The sequence below is a fragment of the Xenopus laevis genome, chromosome 3L (assembly GCF_017654675.1).
Source record: "Xenopus laevis strain J_2021 chromosome 3L, Xenopus_laevis_v10.1, whole genome shotgun sequence".
Classification (NCBI taxonomy): domain Eukaryota; kingdom Metazoa; phylum Chordata; class Amphibia; order Anura; family Pipidae; genus Xenopus; species Xenopus laevis.
Window position 1 is genome coordinate 10061071 of NC_054375.1, and position 24522 is coordinate 10085592.

A 24522-nucleotide genomic window follows, 5' to 3' on the forward strand; every position below is an offset into this window, starting at 1 on the left:
TACAATAATGACAATAATGACATTTTTTTCCCTTCAAATCTAGTGAGGAACAAAAGGCAAGTCCTGCAGCTGAGGGAGAGGAGGAAGGAGCTCCTGCGGTGGAAGAGCAGAGAGAAGAGGGAGCTCCTGGACAACATCAAGCTCCTGCGGAGGAGGAGGAGGAGGAGGAAAGAGAAGAGGGAGCCTCTGGGGAACAACCAGCTCCTGCACCAGAGAATGAGAAAGAAGAAGGAGCTCCTGAAGAAGAAATGGCTCCTGCTGCAGAGAGAGAAGAGGGAGCGCCTGGAGAACAGCAAGCTCCTGCAGCAGAGGAGGAGAAAGAAGAGGGAGCTCCAGCAGAACAGAAAGCTCCTGCTGCTAAGGAAGAGGAGAGAGAAGAGGGAGCCCATGGGGAACAGCAAGCTCCTGCTGCTGAGGAGGAGAGAGAGGAGGGAGCCCCTGGAGAACAACCAGCTCCTGCTGCTGAGGAGGAGAAGGAAGAGGGAGGAGATGGAGAACAGCAAGTTCCTGCAGCAGAGGAGGAAAAGGAAGAGGGAGCTGATGGAGAACAGATAGCTCCTGCAGCGGAGGAGAAGAAGGAGGAAGGAGCTCCAGGAGAACAGCAAGCTCCTGCAGCAGAGGAGGAGAGAGAAGAGGGAGCTCCTGGACAACAGCAAGCTCCTGCTTCCGTGGAGAAGGAGATGGAAGAGGGAGCCCCCGGGAAACAACCAGCTCCTCCAGGGGAGGAGGAGACAGAAGAGGGAGCCCCTGAGGAACAACAAGCTCCTGCGGAGGAGGAGAAGGAAGACGGAGCTCCAGGAGAACAACAAGCTTCTGCTGCAGAGACGGAGGAGAGACAACAGGGAGCCCATGTGGACAAACCAGCTCCTACACCGGAGGAGGAGAAACAGGAAGAAGTAGATAAAGAACAAGCTCCTGAGGCGGAAGAGACCTTTGAAGTTCCTCCGGTGATAGAAAGGCCGACCCTCCGAAAACGGGTCAAGAAGGCCATAATGAAGAGGCTCCGCAGGGTTTGGGTAATGTATCAATTTACTGACAATTACCCTTCTTCTAGAGATACCTCATGTTGTCCAATGCAGCTCCACTTTACTTCCTGCTCTTCTGAGCATTTTCAATCAGAACAATAGAAAGGAAGTCATACACCCTGTCTGTTGAGCCCGCAGGCTGATCACTTTGAGGGCGCACCCAATAGACCAATGTTTGGCTGCCTTTAGGGTGTAAGAGGTTGCTGACAGGGATCTAAGTCTGCAGATAAAGTGTTGATTTTATAGTAGGCCAATAAGACCCAAACAGTCCCCAAAGGCCCAACAAATAGTGCACTCTTAAAGCAACACCGAGCCTTTAATATCCTAAAGAAACAAGTATTTGTCTTTATTCTTATCTTAACATTTTCTAAATCTTTTCTTTTCAGCATTCCACTCAAAGACTCACCTGCTGCTGCCGACCCACCACCACGGCCTAAATCCTTTCCTTAATACCGACCTACCCCGAGAGCGTATGTCTGTGTGTGTCTGTCTGTTATGTATAGGAGGGAGAGTTGGGGTTCTGTACAGGAGGGAGAGTAGGGGGTTGTGTACAGGAGGGAGAGTAGGGGGTTGTGTACAGGAGGGAGAGTAGGGGGTTGTGTACAGGAGGGAGAGTAGGGGGTTGTGTACAGGAGGGAGAGTAGGGGGTTGTGTACAGGAGGGAGAGTAGGGGTTATGTACAGGAGGGAGAGTAGGGGGTTGTGTACAGGAGGGAGAGTAGGGGGTTGTGTAAAGGAGGGAGAGTAGGGGGTTGTGTATAGGAGGGAGAGTGGGCGTTATGTAAAAGAGGGAGAGTAGGGGTTGTGTACAGGAGGGAGAGAAGGGGGTTGTGTATAGGAGGGAGAGTGGGGAGTTATCTACAGGAGGGAGAGTGGGGGTTATGTATAGGAGGGAGAGTAGTGGGTTGTGTATAGGAGGGAGAGTGGGGTTATGTACAGGAGGGAGAATGGGGGTTATGTACAGGAGGGAGAGTAGGGGGTTGTGTACAGGAGGGAGAGTGGGGGGTTGTGTATAGGAGGGAGAGTAGGGGGTTGTGTATAGGAGGGAGAGTAGGGGGTTGAGTATAGGAGGGAAAGTGGGGGTTGTGTATAGGAGAAGGTTGAGGGGGTGTGTATAGGTGAGGGGTGAATAGGAGGTGGGTGTGTATAGGTGAGGGTGTATAGGTAGGGGGCGGTCTAGCCATGATCCAGGGTGTAGAACCGACTGCCGTTTCTAGGAGTCAGGAAGGAATTTTTACCTTCAGTGCAGATTGGCCCCCATAGCACTCTAGGGTTTTTCTCCTTCCTCTGGATCATCCACTGTTAGGGAGGCCCAAATATAAATTGCCTATTAATTGTAATAAATCCTGTGCTCACCGCCAGGTTTCTCCATAAATATGTCTCTGTGTTTTTCTTTAATCCCTATGGTGAATATTGAGGGAAGGGGCTCCTGTGCCTCGTTCTACTAAAGATGACTGAGCGGTTGTGTGAGGGTAAAACTGGATGGTGGTGCTGATACAGGGGTTTAGTTGAAGAAGGGAATGGGTTAATATCTCTGCAGGGTTAATTGATTAATATGTACATGACGGGGCTGAAAGACATAGGGACACATACTGATCTCTAATGATTGGAGGGAACTAGAATATTGCTTTACTCCATAGGCCACAATGTAACAGCATTTCCATTCAAGTCCAAGGCCCCTTTCTTAACACTGGAATTCCATCCACTTCCCACCAGCCTATTGTCACTATACCAGACATTTAGTATATGAAGGAGCTTGATATTGGCCAATGACTAAACTGGATTTGTTTTTTGAGTACCACTTTCTCCAGGTTATGAGACGTCCTTTTGGGGCAGGGGGCTCCTGCTAAAGCAATTGAGTTAAAAACATTGGTGTCCTGGGGCCCTAAGAGTTAAAAACATTGGTGGCCTGGGGCCCTAAGAGTTAAAAACATTGGTGGCCTGGGGCCCTAAGAGTTAAAAACATTGGTGGCCTGGGGCCCTAAGAGTTAAAAACATTGGTGGCCTGGGGCCCTAAGAGTTAAAAACATTGGTGATCTGGGGCCCTAAGAGTTAAAAACATTGGTGGCCTGGGGCCCTAAGAGTTAAAAACATTGGTGGCCTGGGGCCCTAAGAGTTAAAAACATTGGTGATCTGGGGCCCTAAGAGTTAAAAACATTGGTGGCATGGGGCCCTAAGAGTTAAAAACATTGGTGGCCTGGGGCCCTAAGAGTTGTAAGTGGAACTGAGATAACCCCTCATAAGTTCATGCAAATCACCTGGTTATTCACTTGTCTATTAAAGGGGTTGTTCAGCTTTAAATTAACTGTTAGAATATCCCTCTCTGCATCATACTAAGACAATTTGCAATTGGTTATCATATTTTATTATTTGTGTTTTTTGGGTTATTTAGCTTTTTAGTCACCAGCTCTCCAGTTTGAAATTTCAGACATCTGGTTGCTAGGGTCCAAATTACCCTAGCAACCATGCATTAATAGACTGGAATATGAATAGGAGTGGCCTGAATAGAGTTATAGAAAGACGCAATAACAATAAATGTGTAGCCTTACAGAGCATTGGTTTTAGAAGGGGTCAGTGACCCCCCCATTTGAAAGCTGGAAAGAGTCTGAATAATAAAACATAAATATTGAAAAAAAACAACTAATGAAGGCCAATTGAAAAGTTGTTTAGAATCGGCTATTCTATAAAATACTAAACGTTAACTTAAAGGTGAACCATCCCTTTAATATAGTGGCCCCACCCTGGGGTAGAATCCTGCGCGGAAACAATTTTTGAAACCCGGACCTGTAACCCACACCCACATTTTTAACTACCTGACCCGCAACTGCCTGATCTGCAAACTGATCCGCCACACACTGACCACCATAAAGCAGGAAGTGCCGTTGCTGGAAACGGGAAGTGATGTCATCACTAGTGGGCTAGGTAGAAAAAAAAAACATTTTTAAAAACTTTTAAAGGAATAAAACTTGCTAAGATCCACAACTTGACCTGCAAACCCTCAGACCCCCCCAACCTGCATCTGAAAGTCCTTCCTACAACCTACAGGTTCGCTGCTTTTTTGGGGGGTACCCAACACCCTGCAGGGCTCTACCCTGGGGTACTCAGACTCTTAGGACTGCCCTGCCTGGGAGCACAGGGAAAATGGCACCAATCAGCTCTCCAACACTTGGATGCTCCATTGAGGTAACAGATTAGGAGACTGGTATATTGTTTTTTTTACCAATTTGAATATTCTGTCCTTTAAAAAAGATCAGGGCAGATAGACTAATCCTTTAAAAAGTCCCCTCGCCCTCCTGTTATCCCAACAAAGGGGCCTCGTAAGCCGTAATGGAGAAGCGGCTGTGATTGAGTGGCATTGCACCCCTGGAAAGGGTCAGACTGGGGGGCCCGGGGCTGCTGTCTGAGGGCCCCCCTCCATCCTCCCTTTCTGAGCCGGCACACTGCGCTGTGGGCAATACAGGAAGAAGGTGCGCAACTGTATTTGCCCTTCGTCGGGGAGTCACTGCAGGAAAAAGGTGCGAATCTGGGGCCCACCGGGTTTTTTCCCGGTGTCCCGCCGGCCCAGTCCGACACTGCCCCTGGCACTACAACATAGGCAGCCTAAGCTTAATGATACTTACAAGGGATTAGCCATGAGAATCTCCTTGCACTTATCTAACATACACATTACAGGGCCATTTTGGCAGCAGCAGTTCTAGGGGGGCACAAATTGGACAGGACATATTTGTAGCTGGTACTGCCCAAGCCCAGTGTAAGGGGCGCATGTCTGCTTAATCTGAAGTAGGATTTGGGGTGGGATAAAGGAAAGTAAAATAATACTATGGGTGTTATTGGGTAGATCCCCTCCAGTAACCCAATATTGAAACCTATTGTCCCTTGGCCAGGGTGCCATGAACCAATCCATGTTGTGCACCCAGGTGTCCCTTACGTAGGCTTGGGTTGGGTTCCATGAGCTCCAGGGACTCCAGGGAGCAGAGCTTTCCTTGGGGAGTCGGAAAATGGGGGCAGCTGCCCTGGGTCCTGGGCATGACAAGGTCAGTGGGTAGTTCATGCCAACGGCACAATCTCCTGGTTATCGACTTGTCCATTAAATGAGCTGTTCACCTTTAAAGAGGTGGTTCACCTTTCAGTTAACTTTTAGTAGGTTATAGAATGGCCAATTCTACGCAACTTTTCAATTGCTCTTCATTATTTACTTTTTATTGTCTTTTTTATTATTAATACATACTTTATTTTCTAATTCTTTCCAGTTTTAAAATGGGGGTCACTGACCCCATCTAAAAACAAATGCTACAACAAATAATCTATTATTACTCCTCTTTCAATTCAGGCCTCTCCCCTATTCATATCAGAGTCTCTTATTCAAATAAGCCAATGGTTGCTAGGGTAATTTGGATCCTAGCAACCAGATTTTGGAAACTGCAAATTGGAGAGCTGCTGAATAAAAAGCTAAATAACTCAAAAACCACAAACAATAAAAAATGAAAATCAATTGCAAATTGTCTCAAAATATCACACTCAACATCATACTAAACTATAACTCAAAAGTGAACAACCCCTTTCAGTCAACTTTTAGTATGATATATTGGTTTTCACTTTTTATTATTATATGGTTTTAGAGACATTTAGCTTTTTATTCAGCAGCTCTCCAGTTTGCAATTTCCTCAATCTGGTTGCTAGGATCCAAATTACCCTAGCAACCATGCATTGATTTGATTAAGAGACTGGAATATGAATAGGAGAGGCCTGGATAGAAAGAGGAGTAATAAAAAGTAGCAATAACAATACATTTGTAGCCTTACAGAGCATTTGTTTTTAGATGGGGTCAGTGACCCCCCCCCATTTGATATCTGGAAAGCATCAGAAAAGGCAAATAAAAAAACTTTAAAAAAACGAAATAATGAAAACCAATTGAAAAGTTGCTTAGAATTGTTTGTTCTATAACATACTAAACGTTAACTTGAAGGTGAACCACCACTTTAATATGAAGGCCCCACCTTACGGTAGAGTACCCGCACCCACACCCACATTTTTACCTACCTGACCCGCAACTGACTGATCTGCAAACTGATCCGCGACTCGCTGACCACCATAAAGCAGGAAGTGCCGTTGCTGGAAATGGGAAGTGATGTCATCATTAGTGGGCTAGGCAGAGAAAAATAACTTTTAAAGGAATAAAACTTTTCAAGATCCACAACTTGACCTGCAAACCCTCAGACCCCCAACCTGCATCTGAAAGTCCTTCCTATAACCTACAGGTTCGCTGCTTATTTGGGGGGTACAAAGGAATGATAGAGTTGCTTAAGGTTGATAACCCAGGTAGTACACGGAATCACTGTACACCAGCATTCCACACACATTTGGCCTGACTGCTGTCCAAGACCCTCATGCAACGAAGACTACAATTCATTGAACATAACAATTTCGTAGTTGAGCTACTGGAATTTGTGTTAACCCACAATTACTTCACCTTTCACAGTAAATATTTCCACCAATTAAGGGGAACCGCAATGGGCAGTACATGCGCCCCCTCTTATGCCAACGTTTCCCTGGGCTGGTGGGAGAGCAATATGGTGTTTGGAGAGGATCTGGCTGAATAGACTCAGTACTTACCACTTTGGCTGCGCTACATACACCACATAGTATTAATATGGACAAGCACAAGCCCAAAGTTCTTCCAATTTGTGGATAAACTTAATATTAATCCCATTCATTTGAAGGTAACAGCACAAATCAACAGCAACACTGTTAACTTTTTAGATATTCGAATATTTCCAGATCCTACAAATAACAATAACAAAGCGACCTCTGTATATAGAAAGGAAACAGCCACCAATAGTCTGCTCCATGCACAGAGCCAACACCCCAAAAATACCATTCAAGGGATTCCAGTAGGGCAGTACCTAAGAGTAAGAAGATTGTGTAGTACAACTTACAGAAGGAAGCAGAATGGATTTATACCATGAATAGCAAAGCTCCCTTTGGTTTAAATGAAGGGTTTACATTTACACCTTTTCTCTGAAATAAGAGTCATCGTATGTATTACTTTAAATAGCCATTATAATTATATGTGATCTTGCCCATTATAATAACAGGCATGGATAAACTCTATCAATATTTGTATATCATAAAATAACTCCATCTTTAAATTTGTATATTAAAGCCCTTGATAAGTATTGTCCGGATACTGTTTTACAGGCTCATGCGCAGTATGTGTGGAGCGCAAGTACGGGCAAACACTGGCACATCATCCGGCACTAGACTCCGATCTAAAGGGTCGCAACCGGAAGTGACGCAAATGAGAAGCGCCACTATGCGCAAAGTACTGGACCTCTATTTAAACCGGCAATTGAGACGCGACCAGCACCTATGCCCCTGAAGAAGCCGTTTTAACTGCGAAACGCGTCGGGCAGCATAGGTGGGGGAGCAGCTCCCATCCGTTCCCAACGTAGGTAGGAAGAATTAACTACAGGGGGAATTGGGAAAAAGAAGGGAGGGTACATGGTAAATACTAATGGCTGTTATTGCTTAAGAATAGACGGCCATATTTAGCGGCTATTTGATTCCCTCACTTACCATCCTATGCGGTTTTTAATCTATATGTTTATCTATGTGTCATCTCTCCTGCGAGTGGACATTCTTCAGATTCTTTCCCAAAGGGAATCTTATTGGATTAAGAAGATAAAATGTCCCCGAGAGGAATGAATGACTATTGGAGCCTTATTCCCTTTTTATGATTGTGAATTGCTTTTGTTTTTTTAGATATTGAAGATTGTCTTTTCTAGAATAGTACGTTGCTATGCAACCTGCACTGTAGAAACCAGCTAATGGTAAGAGCTTAATATAAACATCAATAAATCGGCTTTACAAATAAATGAAGGGCATAAATTCTAATATGAGCAACAAGGTTTTCTGCAGGTAGGCTCTTAATAGAGCAGTTCCAGTTATTTTAACAAAGATGCTGTTTTTAACTTTTGCAACCTTTTCTATATTATTTATTATCTAGCAATAAATCTTATGATGGCTACTTATTTGCACTTCAAATTTGGACTAAAGGGGGGGGGCTGAACAAAAGCTGGATCTCCTACTACAGGATTTATCTTTTTATCTCCCTCTCTCTATCTGTCTGTATCCACCATTCACCAGTCTACTTCTATCTATGCATCTCATATGATCTCTCTCTCTCAATGTATCTGTCTCAATCTCTCCATATACAATTCATTGATTTCCTTTAAGTTATATAAATAGAATACATTTGAACAAAGAATAATAAGATAACGAAGATAATTCTAACCCATCTCTTGCTTGAACGTTCTGTACACCCAAAGCCTGGCCAGCGGCACCCAAGGTCATTGCTGTGAAGGTGCAATTGTCACGGGGCCTATCGGCTCTCAGCGAGGGAAGTCCGGACCTAGGAGGAAACTTCTGGTTAAAGTCCAAGTTCACGGTACAGAAGGGATCAAGAATAAACGTAGTCAAGATACAGGCAATAGTTCAAAAGGCTGGCGGCAATAATCAAAGTCCAGGCAAGGGTCAAAAATCCAATAATCAGCAATCACAGGAAAATAGGAACTAGACTGTCACCATTGTCCATGTGGTGGCTATGGGTGTCGCCATCTTGGACGCGGCGCTGTAGAGGAGCGGTGAGCCATCAGGTGCTCCTGACAGCAATGCCCTCTCAGTGGGAGGCCATAAGTACCCACTTCTCTCTCTCTCGGCAGCCCTATCTCTAACCCCCTTTTGCTCTCGCTCGCCTGATTGCTTTCCATTAAGGGCGACAAGTTTTTATTTGTGGGATTCCTCTTTATGCTGCATTAGCTTAAGGGGGTCAAGAGTGAAAATCACTTCTTTATTATTTGCTTGTCCTTGCCTTCTGCCTCTGCAAAATAATCCCCCTTTTCTTTCCTTCTGAGACCCCTGAGCAGGGTGCAAAACACCACCTACTTCTCTGCCATACAGGTGTGGGACCTGTTATCCAGAATGCCCGGGACCTTATGTTTTCCGGATAATGGATCTTTCTGTAATTTGGATCTTCATACCTTAAGGCTACTAGAAAATCATATAAACATTAAATAAACCCAATAGGCTGGTTTTAGCTTCCAATAAGGATTAATTATATCTTAGTTTGAATAAAGTACAAGGCACTGTTTTATTATTTGGATAAAATGGAGTCTATGGGAGACGGCCTTTCCGTAATTCTGATCTTTCTGGATAATGGGTTTCTAGACAATGGATCCCATACCGGTACCAACTCCATCCTGTATAAATCTCTTCCATACTTTATTTGCACCAGTACCTTTTCATACAATTCAGTCCTTGGGCACAGAACGTTGGCATCACCCCAACCTTGAGATTTCCAAGTGGTTCAAGGTGCGAGGGAGCCCAGGTAGGGAGCTGTGTTCTGCACCATAAAGAGCAAAGAATGGCAAGTCTTTAGGGCAAAAGAACGAAGTATTGGGGAGCACTAACTATCAAGCACAGAAGATGGTGTGCAGGGTCAGATAATTAATTGTATATCGAGAGGAGAGAAAAAATGAACTGACCAATATAACTGCAACCTCCCATCCATAAGCTCCGGGGCTCATATGAAGTATTAAAATTAAAACATAACTTTTATTATGCCGTTAAAATCGGTGTCCAGTCTGCAACATTAAAAGACCAATTAGAAGCAGGGGACTGATTGACCGGCTAATGGGAGGGTTAAGGAAGTAAAATGCTAACGCACCTGTGAAACCAGTAATAGTTTAATGGTCACAGTGGGTATTGGGTATCTTAAATGCCACCAAAATGTGATACCCAGCACAGTCACTCAGAGAATGCCCATCACAATGCCAACCCCTTCACCCACTTCGAGATCCCGCCATATAGTAAGAAGTTAGCCACAATAAGGTAGTAAGTAGTAGTGACCTAAGGTCGGTCTCTTAACAATGTGCAAAGAAGTAATGTCTGCCTCAGGCACATCAAAGTATCGAATGGCTACAAAACCCCGCTGACGGGTCCTCGTGGTATTGGAGTATAGTGAGCCCTAGGCACTTAAAATAGCAAATGGCTTAATACTAGCCCACGGATCTTTGAAAAACCTCCAACCCCTTCACCCACATAGAACACCCTCCCGATCCGTAATAACCCTTCAGGTCCCTATCAGTCGTCCTGCCTAACTGAGAGATAAAAATGTGCCTAGCGTGCGTTTCTCCCGCCAAGTTGCGGGCTTTGTCAAAGGCAATTACGAGACGGGAGATGCACTCCTACAAATAGCCGCGGGACGAATGGTAAAAATTTGAATGGGCCAATCAGTGTGAAACGTCACAAAGGAGATGAGCCGACAAATGCTACACTCTCTCCTTGTGACAAGCGCAAAACCTTGTTTGAAAAAAATGCCCATGGGATTTCCTATTGAGCAATAATGTTGCCGTTCATCCTGTCACTTATAGAAATGACACAGTATTTCCACTGAGGCAAACAAATACAAAGTGGGACATTCACTAAGAATCGTTGTTGTGCCAGCGTCCGTTTCGCCGCGCTTCGCCAGGCGTATTTTCGCCAGCGCTACACAAATTCACTAAAATCCGAAGTTGCGCTCAGGGGAAGTGTAAGGTTGCGAAGTTGCACTAGCGTTAATTCGCCAAGCAAAGCGAAGTTACGCTAGCGATGCTTAATTTGTATACGGCGCCAAATTGAAGTTATAATGGAGGTATATGTAGCAGCACTACACAAGCCTGGGAAGCCTTCAAAACAGCAAATAAAATGTTTATTTTGCCCTACACATGTGCCCATTGTATAGTTAAGGTGCCATGAGTTAGGAAATGTAGGGGGGAAGGAGAGAAGCCCCAAAAATTTTTCGATCTTTTTCAGCATATCACCGATAAAAAATTAAAAAACGCCAGCGTTTTTTGGGATTTAGAAAATGTTTTAATTTTTTTTTGAAGCAATCCCTATCTACTCTATTGCACTTCACCTGGTCGAGGTGGCGACGGAAGTCTGCGTAAAAGGTAGCGTTCAGAATCATTTGCGCGTCAGTGAATTTGCGTAGTTAAGTCTGTTGCGAAAATTCGCCAGGCGTAAGGGTGCGAAGTAACACTAGTGAATTTACGCCTGCGTGAATCGGCGAATTAGCGAAAATGGGCTACGCTGGAGCATTCACGCTGGCGTTAGGCGCTTCGGCGTTTAGTGAATTTGCCCCAAAGTGTGCAGACTGAATTATACAAGTGTGTATGCTGGATCAATTAACCCTTCACACCCACGATCATGCTGTTATACTGCAACAAACTGTTGAACAGTATAGATTTTATAGCACTTAACCCTTCAAGTGCTGTATACCAACAGTTTAGCGCACATGAAAAGTATCAGGGATGGTTAGGATGGCAAAGCTGTCTGCCTTGTGGTCCAATCTAATCATCGATGGAATAAGTGTGGACTTGGTCACATAGTATTAGAGAATCCAAGATAGTTCAGATAAGAACTGCCAACGGGACTTCTGCCCCAATTGCCAAGGGTAATTAATAATGCCAGTGATCTAATGTTTGACGACTCAGATAGTCTGCTTGCCAATTCTGTATTCCCTGAATATATATTGCCGATATGTGATCCTGATAGCTTTCTGCCCAGTCCATGATTTTGGACCCTTCCTTGAGGGCTGCTGCACTTCTCGTGCCGCCTTGTCTGTTCAGGTACGCAACCGTTGTTCCATTGTCGGATTGAATGCGAATGTGTTTGTGTAGGAGAAATTCCTGCCACTGAGTCAGTGCGTTGAAAACTGCTCTGAGTTCCAACGTGTTAATGTGTAGTCTGGACTCTGTTAGTGGCCACATCCCTTGGCACGTTCTTGGTGGCCAGAAGGCCTCCCACCCTCTGAGGCTTTCATCAGTGGTGATTACCTCCTGAACTGGCCAAGCCCATCTCCTGCCTTGTTGGAGGTGCAGAAGGTATGACCACCAAAGAAGACTGGCAATGGTAGATTGCTTCAGTTGAATTACTTGCGCGTGATTTTGATGCATTTTGTTCCATTGATGGAGAAAATCCCACTAAAGTGGTCTGAGGTGTCGTTTGCCGAAGGGAATCGCCTCTATGCTGGAGGCCATGAGTCCCAGGAGTTTGAGAACGCTGTGAGCAGTCTGTTGAGGATGATTGGTGAAGGCCCTGGCCAACTCTTGAAGTGCTAACGCCTTGGGCGGTGGCAGATACACTTTGCCTATGTTTGAGTCTATTATCATGCAGAGGAATTCTAACTTTTGTGTAGGTATGAGGGTGCTCTTTTTGTGGTTGATGAGCCAGTTAGGGTTTGGATGCAAGTATTTACTTGTTGCTGAGTTATTGATTGTGACTGACCTGTGATTATAATGTCGTCGAGGTGCTGTCACTGCGATACCTTCAGTTCTCAGTGTTGCCAACAGAGCATTGGGTACTTTGGAGAATATCCGAGGTGCTGAGGTAAGGACGAATGGGAGGGCCCAAAACTGAAAATGTTGGTCGCCTACTGCAAACCTTAGGAACCGTTGATGATGTGGGTGAATGGGTACATGTAGGTACGTCCACTTTTGACATAAATACTTGTGGCTGAAGAAACTTTAGGATTGTGGGAAGGGATTCCATCTTGAAGCGTTCGTACCAGATGAACTGGTTAAGTGGGTGTAGATTGAGTACTGAGGATAGCCTCCGTCTTTTTTTTTTTGGAACTAAAAATTTGACTAATAGTCTTTGAATCTGTTTTTTTGCAGGAACTATGGCTATGACTTTGGCTTCTAAGAGTTCCAGAATAATAGTCCGTAGTGCTTGCTGTTTGTGAAGAAGCCGGGGCACTAGAGATAATACAAATCATTTCCCTGTGGCTTTCTGTGAAAACTAATTTTGTAACCATGGTTTACAATATTTAATATCCAAGGGTCGGAAATGGAGGCTTGCCATGCTGGCAAATAGTCTATCAATTGGATTTATTTTTGGAGAAAGCATCAGGAATCCTGCCCTTTTGGTGGGATCGGTTTCCTGGTGGAGCGATGTGAAACGCATTGAAACGCCTTTTGGATTGGTCCTGTGATAATTCCGTTTATGGAACTCCCGCTTTGGTTTCCTGCCGTGTGGAAGGAATGCCCCTTTGCCGCCTGTGACATCTGCTATAATTTGTTTAAGCTCCGATCCAAACAATTGTGAACCAGAAAACTGTAACAAAGTAAGCTTGTTCTTTGAAGCAGTCAGGGCCGGAACGAGGGGTAGGCAGAGTAGGCGCCTGCCTAGGGCGAAATCATTGGGGGGGCGTACTTTTAAGGGGGGATTTTTTTTCTCTTTTTCATTTTTTAATTGCTTGGCCTTTAATAGTATTTACTGTAATAATCTGTACCTTCTATTCAACATGCTGCAGTGCGGCACATGCGCAGTAGGTGGCGCCCCGTGCATGCATGCGTCAATTACATCACTGACACGACTGGGCAGCAGAGAGAGGCAGAGAGATGGCGCGTTGGTGTGGCTCACACTGAAGACATTTGAAGAGCAGAAAAAATCCACCTGGGCTAGTTTTCTGACACTTCCTGCTGACACAGGTAAAGATTGGGGGCAATAAGATGGCTGATGGGCTTGCTCGTAGAGGTACAGGGGGTGTAGTATGATGGCTACTGGGCTTGCTGGTACAGAGGGGGGCAGTATAATGGCTTCTGGGCTTGCTGATAGGGGGGGACAGTATGATGGCTACTGGGATTGCTGGCACAGGTACAGGGGGGCAGTATGATGGCTACTGGGCTTGCTGGCACAGGCGGGCAGTATGATGGCTACTGGGCTTGCTGATACAGGGGGGCAGTATGATGGCTACTGGGATTGCTGGCACAGGTATAGGGGGCAGCATTATGGCTACTGAGCTTGCTGGTACAGGGGGGTAGTATTATGGCTACTGGGCTTGCTGATACAGGGGGCAGTATGATGGCTACTGGGCTTGCTGGTACAGGAGGGGCAATATGATGGCTACTGGGCTTGTTGGTACAGGGGGGGCAGCATGATGGCTACTGGGCTTGCTTGCACAGGCAGGGTAGTATGATGGCTACTGGGCTTGCTGGCATAGGTACAGATTTGGGGGCAATAGCTTGGCTGCTGCTGGCATAGGTATGCAGATGACTGGGGCAAAATGATAGTTTTGTGGCTGCTGCTGACAGCCTGGAACAGGTACAGCTTGGGGGCAATATGAGGTATTGGCTGCTGTTGGCATAGATACAGATGTCAGCAGTATGATGGTTGCTAGCACTGGTATATGGGGGCAATGAAGAAGGAGGAGATAATTTTATGTGGCTAAATGATGGCAGCTGACATGTTGTGGCAAAGGAATTCCAACGACACACAGGACATTACATATTTATATAAATGAAAACTTTCATTCATTAATGTCTTGGAAGATTTCTTTATTAAAAAATAAAACCTTAATGGTATGTGGGAAATGATAAACGCTGAACGGGGGGGGGGGGGCGCTGATTGAAGCCATTGCCTAGGGTGCCAAAATACCTTGGCCCGGCCCTGGAAGCAGTATCTCCAATTAGGGAGCCATAACACCCTACAAGCAGTGACAGAAGCTGCTGAGGCTCTGGCCGCAAGGTTGGAGATCTCGAGTGTCTCTTCTCCTAAACAGGACAATGCGGATTTAATTTTGTCAAGCTCCTGCTGATATGTTCTGCTGAGGACGGTGGTGAACTAACTAGTTCCTGGCACCAATATCGGGCTTTTCGTCACCATGGCCGCTGCTGCCGCAGGCCTTAAAACTACTGCTGAACACTGAAAGTCTTTCTTTAATGCAGAGTCAAATTTTCTCTCCATAGGATCCTTTAGGGATCCTGCATCCTCTGCTGGTAAGGTGGTATTTTTTGAAATTCTGACTATAGGAGGATCCACTTTAGGAATTTTATCCCATTTTTGCATGAGGTCCACTGCGACTGGGTAAGTATTGAAAAATGTGGGAGGAATGTGAGCCTACCTCTCTGGGTGAGACCATTCAGCATCTACTGCTTTGGTGATTGACTTAGAGACTGGAAAGGCTCTGGGTCTTTTAACTGCATTACCCAATACTTTATCAGCTTTGGAATGTGCTATCTGTTCCTCTTTGATTTCTAAGGTGGAGAAAACGGAACAAAGAAGACCTTTGACTTCTTCTGGTTGCTTAGAATTGTCTTCAGCAGATTCTGACTCTGAATCTGATGCAGAATCATCTGTATGAGAAGAGCAAGTTTCACTATCCTCTGACTGTGGAGAAGAGTGATTCTCTGAATGTGACCCTGAAGGGGAAGGTGATCTAGGCCTGGAGCGTTTTAATGTTGACTTGACAGTAGGTGTACGGGCTGTTATGGCCTAGTCTACGGTTTGTTGAATAGTGGACTGAAACCACAACATACGGAGTAAAATCTTGTGCTGGCAGGCTCGGTACTTGAGCTGCAGCTGGAAGTGTTCCACTCTGTGGCAGCATTATGCCTGCTGTAGTGTGCTGTTCTGATACATCATTAGTTATTGATAGGCTATCCGCAATATTTAATTGTGTGCCTTGTGAGTTATGAATTTGTGCCTTGGTAATGACCTTTTTTGCTGAAATAAGGAGCACCAGACCTCTTCAAGAGGGAGCTCAAGGCTCATTGGTAAGATGTAGGGAGCACTCCTGAGCTCAACCATGTATGTAGTACTTACCTGACGATTCTGTATCGTTATAGGCTCTACCCGTGACTATACTTATAACAGGGAGCACTATATTAAGATTCTAGTAGGAGAAGGAAAAATGCTGCCTCCTAGGCAGGACAAACTAAAAAAACTGAGGTTGGAGGTGGAGTCACGGGAAGAGGAGGGGAAGGAAGAGTTCTTAGTTTGTCCTGCCTCCAGAGAGGAGCAACTTAACCCCAGTCGTCCTGCACTGACAGGTAGGGCCGTACGGAGAAACTTGTCATGTATCGTTTCACTATTACGAGTGTGTCACAGTCGGCACCCAACACCAGAACAAACGCCAGGCACCCTGGTCTCGGCTCGTGCTTCACCAGTAGTGTGACCGGCTTTGGGCTTCGGGAGGAGCCCTCGGCTTACTTGGATGCCACCTGGACTTAAACGAGAGGTGCAAGATGAGGGTTCTGGATAGGCAGAGGGGCACGACTGTAGAGCAAAGTCTTTGGACAGAAGGTCGTAGTACAAGGCGTTAGGCAATAGAGAAGTCAGATCAGGCCGCGTCGAGGCAGGCAGAGAATAAGTGTAGTCAGGCAGGCAAGGGTCAAACCAGGAAGTCGATCAGAGGGTTAAGCAGAAGAGGTAGTCGGTATTCAGGCAAGGGTCAGGATCCAGAGGTCAGAATAGTCAAAAGCCAGTCAGGGGTCACAACAGGAATCACAAACAGGTTCAGACATATATAGCTTAAGCTCAGAAGCACCAGGAACAAATCCTATCACGGGCGATGAAGAATTAGCGGAGCCCCCTTAAATACCTATTTGAATTTCGCGCCAATGTGCGCTGGTGTCATCACGCCAGCGCACTCGCGTCTATAAAACCCACGAGACGTGGTTGCGCGCATCTTAAGTAGCCGCAACGGCGGTCGAAGAAGAACGGCCTCCCCGCCGCACCACTAGACCACCAGGTACAGTAAGTTCCTGACAGAGTAACACTAGTCCGTCATTGTGTGACAATAGTACATGATACACTGAATGGCAAAACCAATACAATACATTGTCGTAAATATATGGCACAACTAATGTGTTGTTACAAATGTTATTGCTACATGAAGAGCTTTTATATAAAGGTGTTCATTGTAAAGCTCTCGTTTAAGCCATTGGGACTGTGAATTCATCAAAAATATCCACTCGCTCTCTCTGGATAAAGGGCTGTTTCCAGATCTCCCCCTCTTATACCAAGGGACACCTGGGAGAGACCCATTGCTTTTAAAGGAGAATTCAACCCCCAATTTGGATCCCCCTTCCCCTCTACCCTAAATAGGCCCCCTCCCTCCTGGCCTACCTGGCACCCTGGGCAAATGCCCCTAACTTTCTACTTACCCCTCCTTGCAGGTCCTGTTCAGCGGAGTTCACAGCAGCCATCTTGTCTCCTTCGGTCTTCTTCCTGTAGTGATCGCCATTTTTGGGTCACGAAAGTTTCGATAAAAAAATAAGAAATTTCATGACTATGGTGCTCCTAGGGGTCTTGATTGCTCTAGAATGAGCTTTTTGAATCACATTCCGTGAATAGCCCCTGTGCGCTAACCGTTCAGTCAGTTCACACGTCCTCCTTTTAAAGAGTTGTAAATCTGAACAGTTACGGCGTAAGCGAAGGAATTCACCAACGTGGATTCCCCTTTTGGTTGCCATTGGGAGATGGCTCTGAAAATGAAGTATGGAATTAGTCGCAGTAGCTTTGCGGTACAAATCAGTACCAATGTTCCCATCCTCTTTGTTGGTGATTGTCATATCGAGAAAGTCAATGCTTACGTCACTGATGGTATGTGTGAGTTTGATATTGAGATGGTTAATATTTAGGCATTTGAGGAAATCACTTAAATCCTCTTTGGTACCAGTCCAAAGAAATATCACATCATAAATGTAGCAAAACCGGTATGAAATGTATTGGGTGTATTGGGCCATCTGATCTCCCAAAACCCAATTGGCCTCCCACCATCCCATGAATAGGTTTGCATATGTGGGGACGAATGCTGCACCCATAGTAACACCTCTTAGTTGTAAATAAAATGTTTCATTGAATACAAAGAAATTGTGATTAAGACAAAAATCTGTAAGATCGGCCATGAAATCTATATATTGTCCCAATCACTTTCTGTTTCCATGAAATATCGTACGGCTCGTTAGCCTTGTTTATGGGAGATGGAGGAATAGAGGGATTCTACATCACATCTGTCACGATCGCCGCCCGGAGCAGTCCCAGGAGCTCCGGGCAGCATGTCCTCCTCCACCGGCGTCGCTCCCAAAATGGCGGCGCCCATGGTCACCACGTGGGTAGCAGCGCCGGCGCAATGACGTCAGCGCGGCGCAGGAACGCCAGCGCATTGACATCGGTGTAAGGACGCCAATGATGTCACTATGGCGCCAAATTCAAACATAAAAGAGCAACCAAGATGCCCAAGTATAGTATACATTTCTTGTGTGTATCCTGGGTTCCCTTTGAACTGTTATTATATTAAATCTTGTTCCTGACTGTTATCCTGACCCTGCCTGGACCTTGGATCTTGCTTCTAATCTGCCTGCCCTTGAACTCTTCCCTGAACTTTGATTATCTGTTTGATTAACCCTTTGGACACCGCGACTTTGATCCCTCAGAGGGCTTCCTCCTTGATCCTGACAACCTCCCTGGTGGGAGCTCCCGGCTCCCTGACAACATCCCACCAGATATGTACCCTTATCGATTACTGCAGAGCTTATATTTCTGGGAGGAATGAATTTACTCTTGGGTTTCAAAGATCTCACGGGATCGGTTTGTTCGATCAGTAAGTCATTCCGATCGGAAAGGGCTTGTTGAAATGTTATTTACTCAGTTGTCAGGTTAGATGTGATGTGTGTCAAATTGTGTGGGTTTATTGGATCTGGTATAGCCATTAAGGGATTGACCAAACCATGCTCATTTTGTGTAGTATCTTGGTGGAAATGTTTCTTGAGCAAGAGTTTCCGACAGAAAAGGAAAAAATCTTTACATAAAGTGAAGGGATTTACATCATAACTAGGAGAGAAGGACAGACCCCTCTTTAGAACTGTATTTTGACTTTCAGAGAGGATATGATCACTGAGATTAATGATATTTAATGTCTCTGAGTTTTCCTCCCTCTGTTCCGATCGCGTTCCCAGTGATCCTGACGCCGATAGGCCCATTTGTCTCTGTTTCTTAACTCTCTTCCCCCCTCTCCTGACCCTCTTCTGCTTTCTATCCCTAAAAAAGGTACCGTAGTGTTAGCTTGGGTAGGATTGGTGGCACTATCATCATCCGATCTTTCTGATCTAGATAGATCACTTTGGGATGTATTTCTACTGGTAACTCTACGTCCCCATTTGAACACCGTACCCATAGTATAGTCCGTAGCGTCTCTCAAATATTTCTGTTTCTTTCTATCCATTATTTCTTGTGCAACTGTATTAATTCTGGACATACGTGAGATGTATACTTCATTCTGAGAGAATTCGGATAAGGTTTCTCAATATCATTGATCTTAATAGTTAGATCAGATACAACCTGTTGCTCGTGTTCACGAGTTCGAGTGAGTAGTTGCATAGAACATTTATGTAGTATCTCCTCCCACCTCCTCTTAAAGTTATCATCACGAATTTCAAAGGTAGGGAGGATCCTAATGCGCAACCCCCTAGAGATAATATTGTCCTCTATATATTTGTTAAATGTGGAAACCGACCACCATGCTTTGGTCAACTTCATCTGTTGCTGCTGGTATTCCCATAGCAACCATTTCCAGTCGCCTTCTGATTGGGAGCTATTACTGCCCGTTTCAACTTGGAATACATCAGACAATTGAGTTGACCACTTCTCAAAACGAGATTGCAAATAACAATGGGGCTGACATGATTCTACCCAAACAGATGGAGAAGATGTGCGCTACACCCAGACTTTCCAAAGGAAGATAGGAAAGAGTAATAATGAGTAAGAATGGAGTATTGGGGAGCACCAACCATCAAGCACAGTAGATGGTGAGCAGGGTCAGATAATTAATTGTATAATATGGGAGGGATCTCAAAGTGGGTGAAGGGGTTGGCATTGCGATGGGCATTCTCTGAGTGACTGTGCTGGGTATCACATTTTGGTGGTATTTAAGATTCCCAATACCCACTGTGACCATTAAACTATTACTGGTTACACAGGTGCGTTAGCATTTTACTTCCTTAACCCTCCCATTACCCGGTCAATCAGTCCCCTGCTTCTAACTGGTCTTTTAATGTTGCAGACTGGACACCGATTTTAACGGATCAATAAAAGTTACGTTTTAATTTTAATACTTCATATGAGCCCCGGAGCTTATGGATGGGAGGGTGCAGTTATATGGGTCAGTGCTTTCATTTTTTCTCTCCTCTCGCTATACAAGTCTTTAGGCCACCTGCACCCATGGGATTAGCAGATACACCCATGTGCCCCTCATGTGTTACCCACACAAACATTAGCCGGCGGTCTCTGTTGGGTGATGCTCGTGGCGCAGGTAATGTACCTTGTAAAGTCATGTTGTTCCATAATGGATGTGAGTGGGATGGGAAATAATTAATGCCTCGTTATCTTGTTCATTTCCAAAGGGGCTGAGTCAGGAGCTTGTACTTTGTCTGCCTGTGAATATACTGTATATATATATATATATATATATATATCCCATTAGATTGTGCCTTTAATGCACCTCCAGGTCCTGATGCTTCGTGCATTTATAGTTAACGATCCAGAATTATTGATCAGATGTTGTTTCCTATCTCACCCAGTTTTCATTGAACACAAATGGAGCCCAGGCTAAGTGCCCTGCAGTTTGTGGAATCAGCACCAGGGGGGGCACTGGTACGACCCACAGCATTTCAAAATTAGAAAGCAGGAGAAATTAGACCATGCCCCCCTAATTGCCTCCATCATGCCCACAAACTGCCCCAAACCCAACCCACTTTCCAGTTTTCTCCACCCCTTTTGGGGCGTAAAATTCAGCACCGCCCAATCGAAATCAAGAAAACTGGTAGAACTGTTAATGCACAGTACTCTCCCCTCGTACTGCAGTCTCAACACTTCTGTACTCTCCCCCCGTTCTGTACTCCCCCCTCATACAATACTCTCCCCTCATACTGCACTCTCCCCTCATACAGTCCTCTCCCCTCATCTGTACTCTTCCATCATACATTACTCTCCACTCAACGCATCAGGCAGGGTTGCCAGGTCTAATTTTAAACCACCAGCCTGGCAGCCCTGACATTGGCATTTGAATTCTCGCACACATGGTAAACACACAATATCCTACACTTTATTATAAAGAATAGGTGGGATACAGCAGAAACATGGGAGTTAGTCAGGAATGGGACAACCCCGTTACCTGACGCCCCAAAGCTCCCTCGGATGATGTCAGTTGAAAATCGATAGTGATGTCAGAGTGTTGGACACAGATAAAAACAAAAAAAAGCAGCAGTGCAGGGGAACAAATTACTAGAAGTGAATGAGGAGTTGCTTTTCTGTGACCGGTGTGGGATCAATACTAGTCAGTTTTATTTGCTGCCCTCGTGCAATTACTCCCGCACGTATAACACCCATGAACTGACCTTAACCCAAGTGCAACTCACAACTAATAAGATGCAGAAAATAAAGCTACGAAGCTCTGAGCTTATAATTCCTTCCCACAGGCCCATTCCCTCTGATTCATTCAAATATTCTTTACTCTCCTGCCCACGCACAGCCCCAACTCTGATCCCATCAACTTAATAAGAAAAAAAAATATGATTAAAATAAATAATGAAGGCCAATTGAAAAGTTGCTTAGAATCGGCCATTCTATAAAATACGAAAAGTTAACTTTAAGGTGAACCACCTCTTTAATATAGTGGCCCCACCCTGGGGTAGAGTCCTGCGCGGAAACAATTTTTGAAACCCAGACCTGTAACCCACACCCACATTTTTACCTACCTGACCCGCAACTGCCTGATCTGCAAACTGATCCGCGACACGCTGACCACCATAAAGCAGGAAGTGCCGTTGCTGGAAACGGGAAGTGATGTCATCATTAGTGGGCTAGGAAGAAAAAAAGAAAAAAAACGTTTAAAGGAGCATGACAAGGTCATTATTTGCAGCTTTTAGTTATATAGCTTTTTATTCAGCAGCTCTCCAGTTTGCAATGTTAACAGCTATCTGGTTGCTAGGGTGCAACTGACCCTACCAACCAAGTGGTGGTTTCAATGAGAAACTGGAATATGAGCTGGAGATACCAAAATAGAAGATCAGTAATAAATACCAATGACAACAAAATTAATCTCTTAAAAACACAGCCCCTAGTACAATAGTTTATGGGCTACCTGGGGACTACTCTGTGACCCCATTTGAAAGCCAGGTCAGAAGAAATTAAAATAAGAACTGAAGAATGAACACAGTAGCAGTTCCATGTATAAATAGTCCCAGAAATCATTGCAGGATGGCACAGGGGCAATTTCATGTATAAATACCACCATTATGTGTAACTTTAGCCAGTGTACATGACAATGATGTCCATCCTGCGGCCCTCCAGTTGTTACAGGGCTTCAAACACAGAAGTAGAAGTACTGGAAGCAGGAGGGCTGCAGGTTGGACATTACTAAGGGCTTCCACATACCAGGTAGCAAGAAGCCCATCAGTAGCCACCACTGCACTGTCTATGACTGCACCCCTGTCATCCCAGCACCGCTCTCAACTAAAAGACTATTCAGCTCAGCACCTGGTGCCCCTACTGGTTCTGGACTTCTCCGACCCCTAAGTTATCATCTCCCTCCACGGCACAGGGGCAGCTGCTCCCTTTTCAGGGTCAGGTACTGACACCTGCCGCCTGCTAAGTGCTGCCATTAAATACAGAGAAGCCAGAAACGGCAGCAGCAGAAAGTTGCACTTGGTGCCCCATCGCGAGAGTCCATGGATCCTCCCGAAACTGAGTAAAGGCACCAGCACACGGGGTCAGCTCATGTCACACCTGGGGGAAGAAACTTCTCCTTAGTTTTGCCTCGCTCCAAAACCCGCCGCCCCAGAGCAATGATACATGGGGAGAGAGACTACTCGGTTGCATTATTAGTAATTTTACACTTGCAGTGGAAATCCTGTGCCGGTGCTGGAGGAGAGAAGAGAAGCAGAGAGGTCCGCACTTCACCCACAAGTTTTTCTGTTGTTGCTGCACTTGTCAGGCTGCAGCCAGAGTGAGAATGAACAGATGTACTTGCAAACACACCGTGACGTGATTGGAGCAGCACTGCCATACCGCCAGCGGCCTTGAGGGGGTTCTGCCACTGGGCTTCCTCCTGTCTCCATCTGCTTCCGGCTTCCTCCTTCTTGCGCTCTCCTCTGCCCCCTACCTATCAAAAAATATCAAAAAAATAGATTAATAAAGTTTAAATAAAAAAGAATTATCAAGCTGTCAGTGGGCCCCGGGCAGATTCCCCTTTTGCCCTGATATTAAAGTGGCCCTGGACAAGGTCAGTGGGTAGTTCATGCCAACTGCACAATCACCTGGTTATCAACTTGTCCATTAAATGGGCTGTTCAACTGTCAGTTAACTTTTATGGCCAATTCTACGCAACTTTTCAATTGGTCTTCATTATTTAATTTTTATTGTTTTTTTATTTATCTTTTTTTCTGATTCTTTCCAGTTTTCAAATGGAGGTCACTGTCCCCATCTAAAAACAAATGCTCCGTAAAGCTACATATGATCTATTATTGCTCTTTTTTATCACTCCTCTTTCTATTCAGCCCCTCTCCTATTCATATCCCAGTCTTATTCAAATAAGTGAATGGTTGCTAGGGTAATTTGGACCCTAGCAACCAGATTTTGGAAAAAGCTGTAGAACAATTTAAAAACCACAAATAAAAAATGAAAACCAATGGCAAATTGTCTCAGAATATCCCTCTCTGCATCATACTAAACGTTAAACTCAAAGGTGAACAACCCCTTTAAGTTAACTTTTAGTATGATATATTGGTTTTCACTATTTATTATTTGTGGTTTTAGAGTCGTTTAGCTTTTTATTCAGCAGCTCTCCGGTTTGCAGTTTCCCCAATCTGGTTGCTAGGGTCCAAATTACCCTAGCAACCACGCATTGATTGGATTAAGAGACTGGAATATGAATAGGAGAGGCCTGGATAGAAAGAGGAGTAATAAAAAGTAGCAATAACAATACATTTGTAGACTTTCTGAGCATTTGTTTTTAGATGGGGTCAGTTACCCCCCACATTTGATATCTGGAAAGCATCACAAGAAGAAGGCAAATAAAAACTTTAAAAAGAGATAATGAAGACCAATTGAAAAGTTGCTTAGAATTGTTTGTTCTATAACATACTAAACGTTAACTTGAAGGTGAACCACCACTTTAATATGAAGGCCCCACCTTACGGTAGAGTACCCGCACCCACACCCACATTTTTACCTACCTGACCCGCAACTGCCTGATCTGCAAACTGATCCGCGACACGCTGACCACCATAAAGCAGGAAGTGCCGTTGCTGGAAACAGGAAGTGATGTCATCAGAAGTGGGCTAGGCAGAGAAAAAACATTTTTAAAAACTTTAAAAAAAAAGGAATAAAACTTGCAACTTGACCTGCAAACCCTCAGACCGCTAACCTGCATCTGAAAGTCCTTCCTACAACCTACAGGCTCTCTGCTTATTTGGGGGGTACCCAACACCCTGCAGGGCTCTACCCTGGGGTACTCAGACTCTTAGGACTGCCCTGCCTGGGAGCACAGGGAAAATGGCACCAATCAGCTCTCCAACACTTGGATGCTCCATTGGGGAAACAGATTAAGAGATTGGTATATTTTTCCCAATTTTAAAAACAAACATGAAATCATAGGTGTAGGGCTCAGGCCAAGAGCA

General features: G+C 45.0%; 3 protein-coding genes and 1 long non-coding RNA gene across 10 annotated transcripts in view; 3 read left to right on the forward strand and 1 right to left on the reverse strand.

Moving 5' to 3' along the window:
- The window catches only part of LOC121393056, a 1743327-nt gene that overhangs the window by 608703 nt on the left and 1110102 nt on the right, over window positions 1-24522 (forward strand). The gene's annotated exons all lie outside the window — the stretch shown is intronic.
- LOC121400993 overlaps window positions 1-24522 on the forward strand; it is an 840200-nt gene that overhangs the window by 421987 nt on the left and 393691 nt on the right. The gene's annotated exons all lie outside the window — the stretch shown is intronic.
- The window catches only part of LOC121401032, a 54249-nt gene that overhangs the window by 17310 nt on the left and 12417 nt on the right, over window positions 1-24522 (reverse strand). Inside the window, exon 3 of one of the 2 annotated variants that reach the window (XR_005966053.1) lies at window positions 24079-24150. This is a non-coding gene — a long non-coding RNA (uncharacterized LOC121401032). Of the gene's footprint in view, window positions 1-3837; window positions 3894-24078; window positions 24151-24522 lie in introns of those variants that run through there. The other variant, XR_005966052.1, reaches the window with a different exon arrangement.
- Window positions 1-24522, forward strand: part of LOC108705732 (cilia- and flagella-associated protein 251-like) — a 32410-nt gene that overhangs the window by 2025 nt on the left and 5863 nt on the right. For 2 of the 4 annotated variants that reach the window (XM_041585315.1, XM_041585316.1), the window contains one exon: window positions 44-1404. In XM_041585315.1, coding sequence (XP_041441249.1) covers window positions 44-1127 — 1084 coding nt within the window. In that variant the 3' untranslated portion in view covers window positions 1128-1404. The other 2 variants (XM_041585318.1, XM_041585317.1) reach the window with 2 other exon arrangements.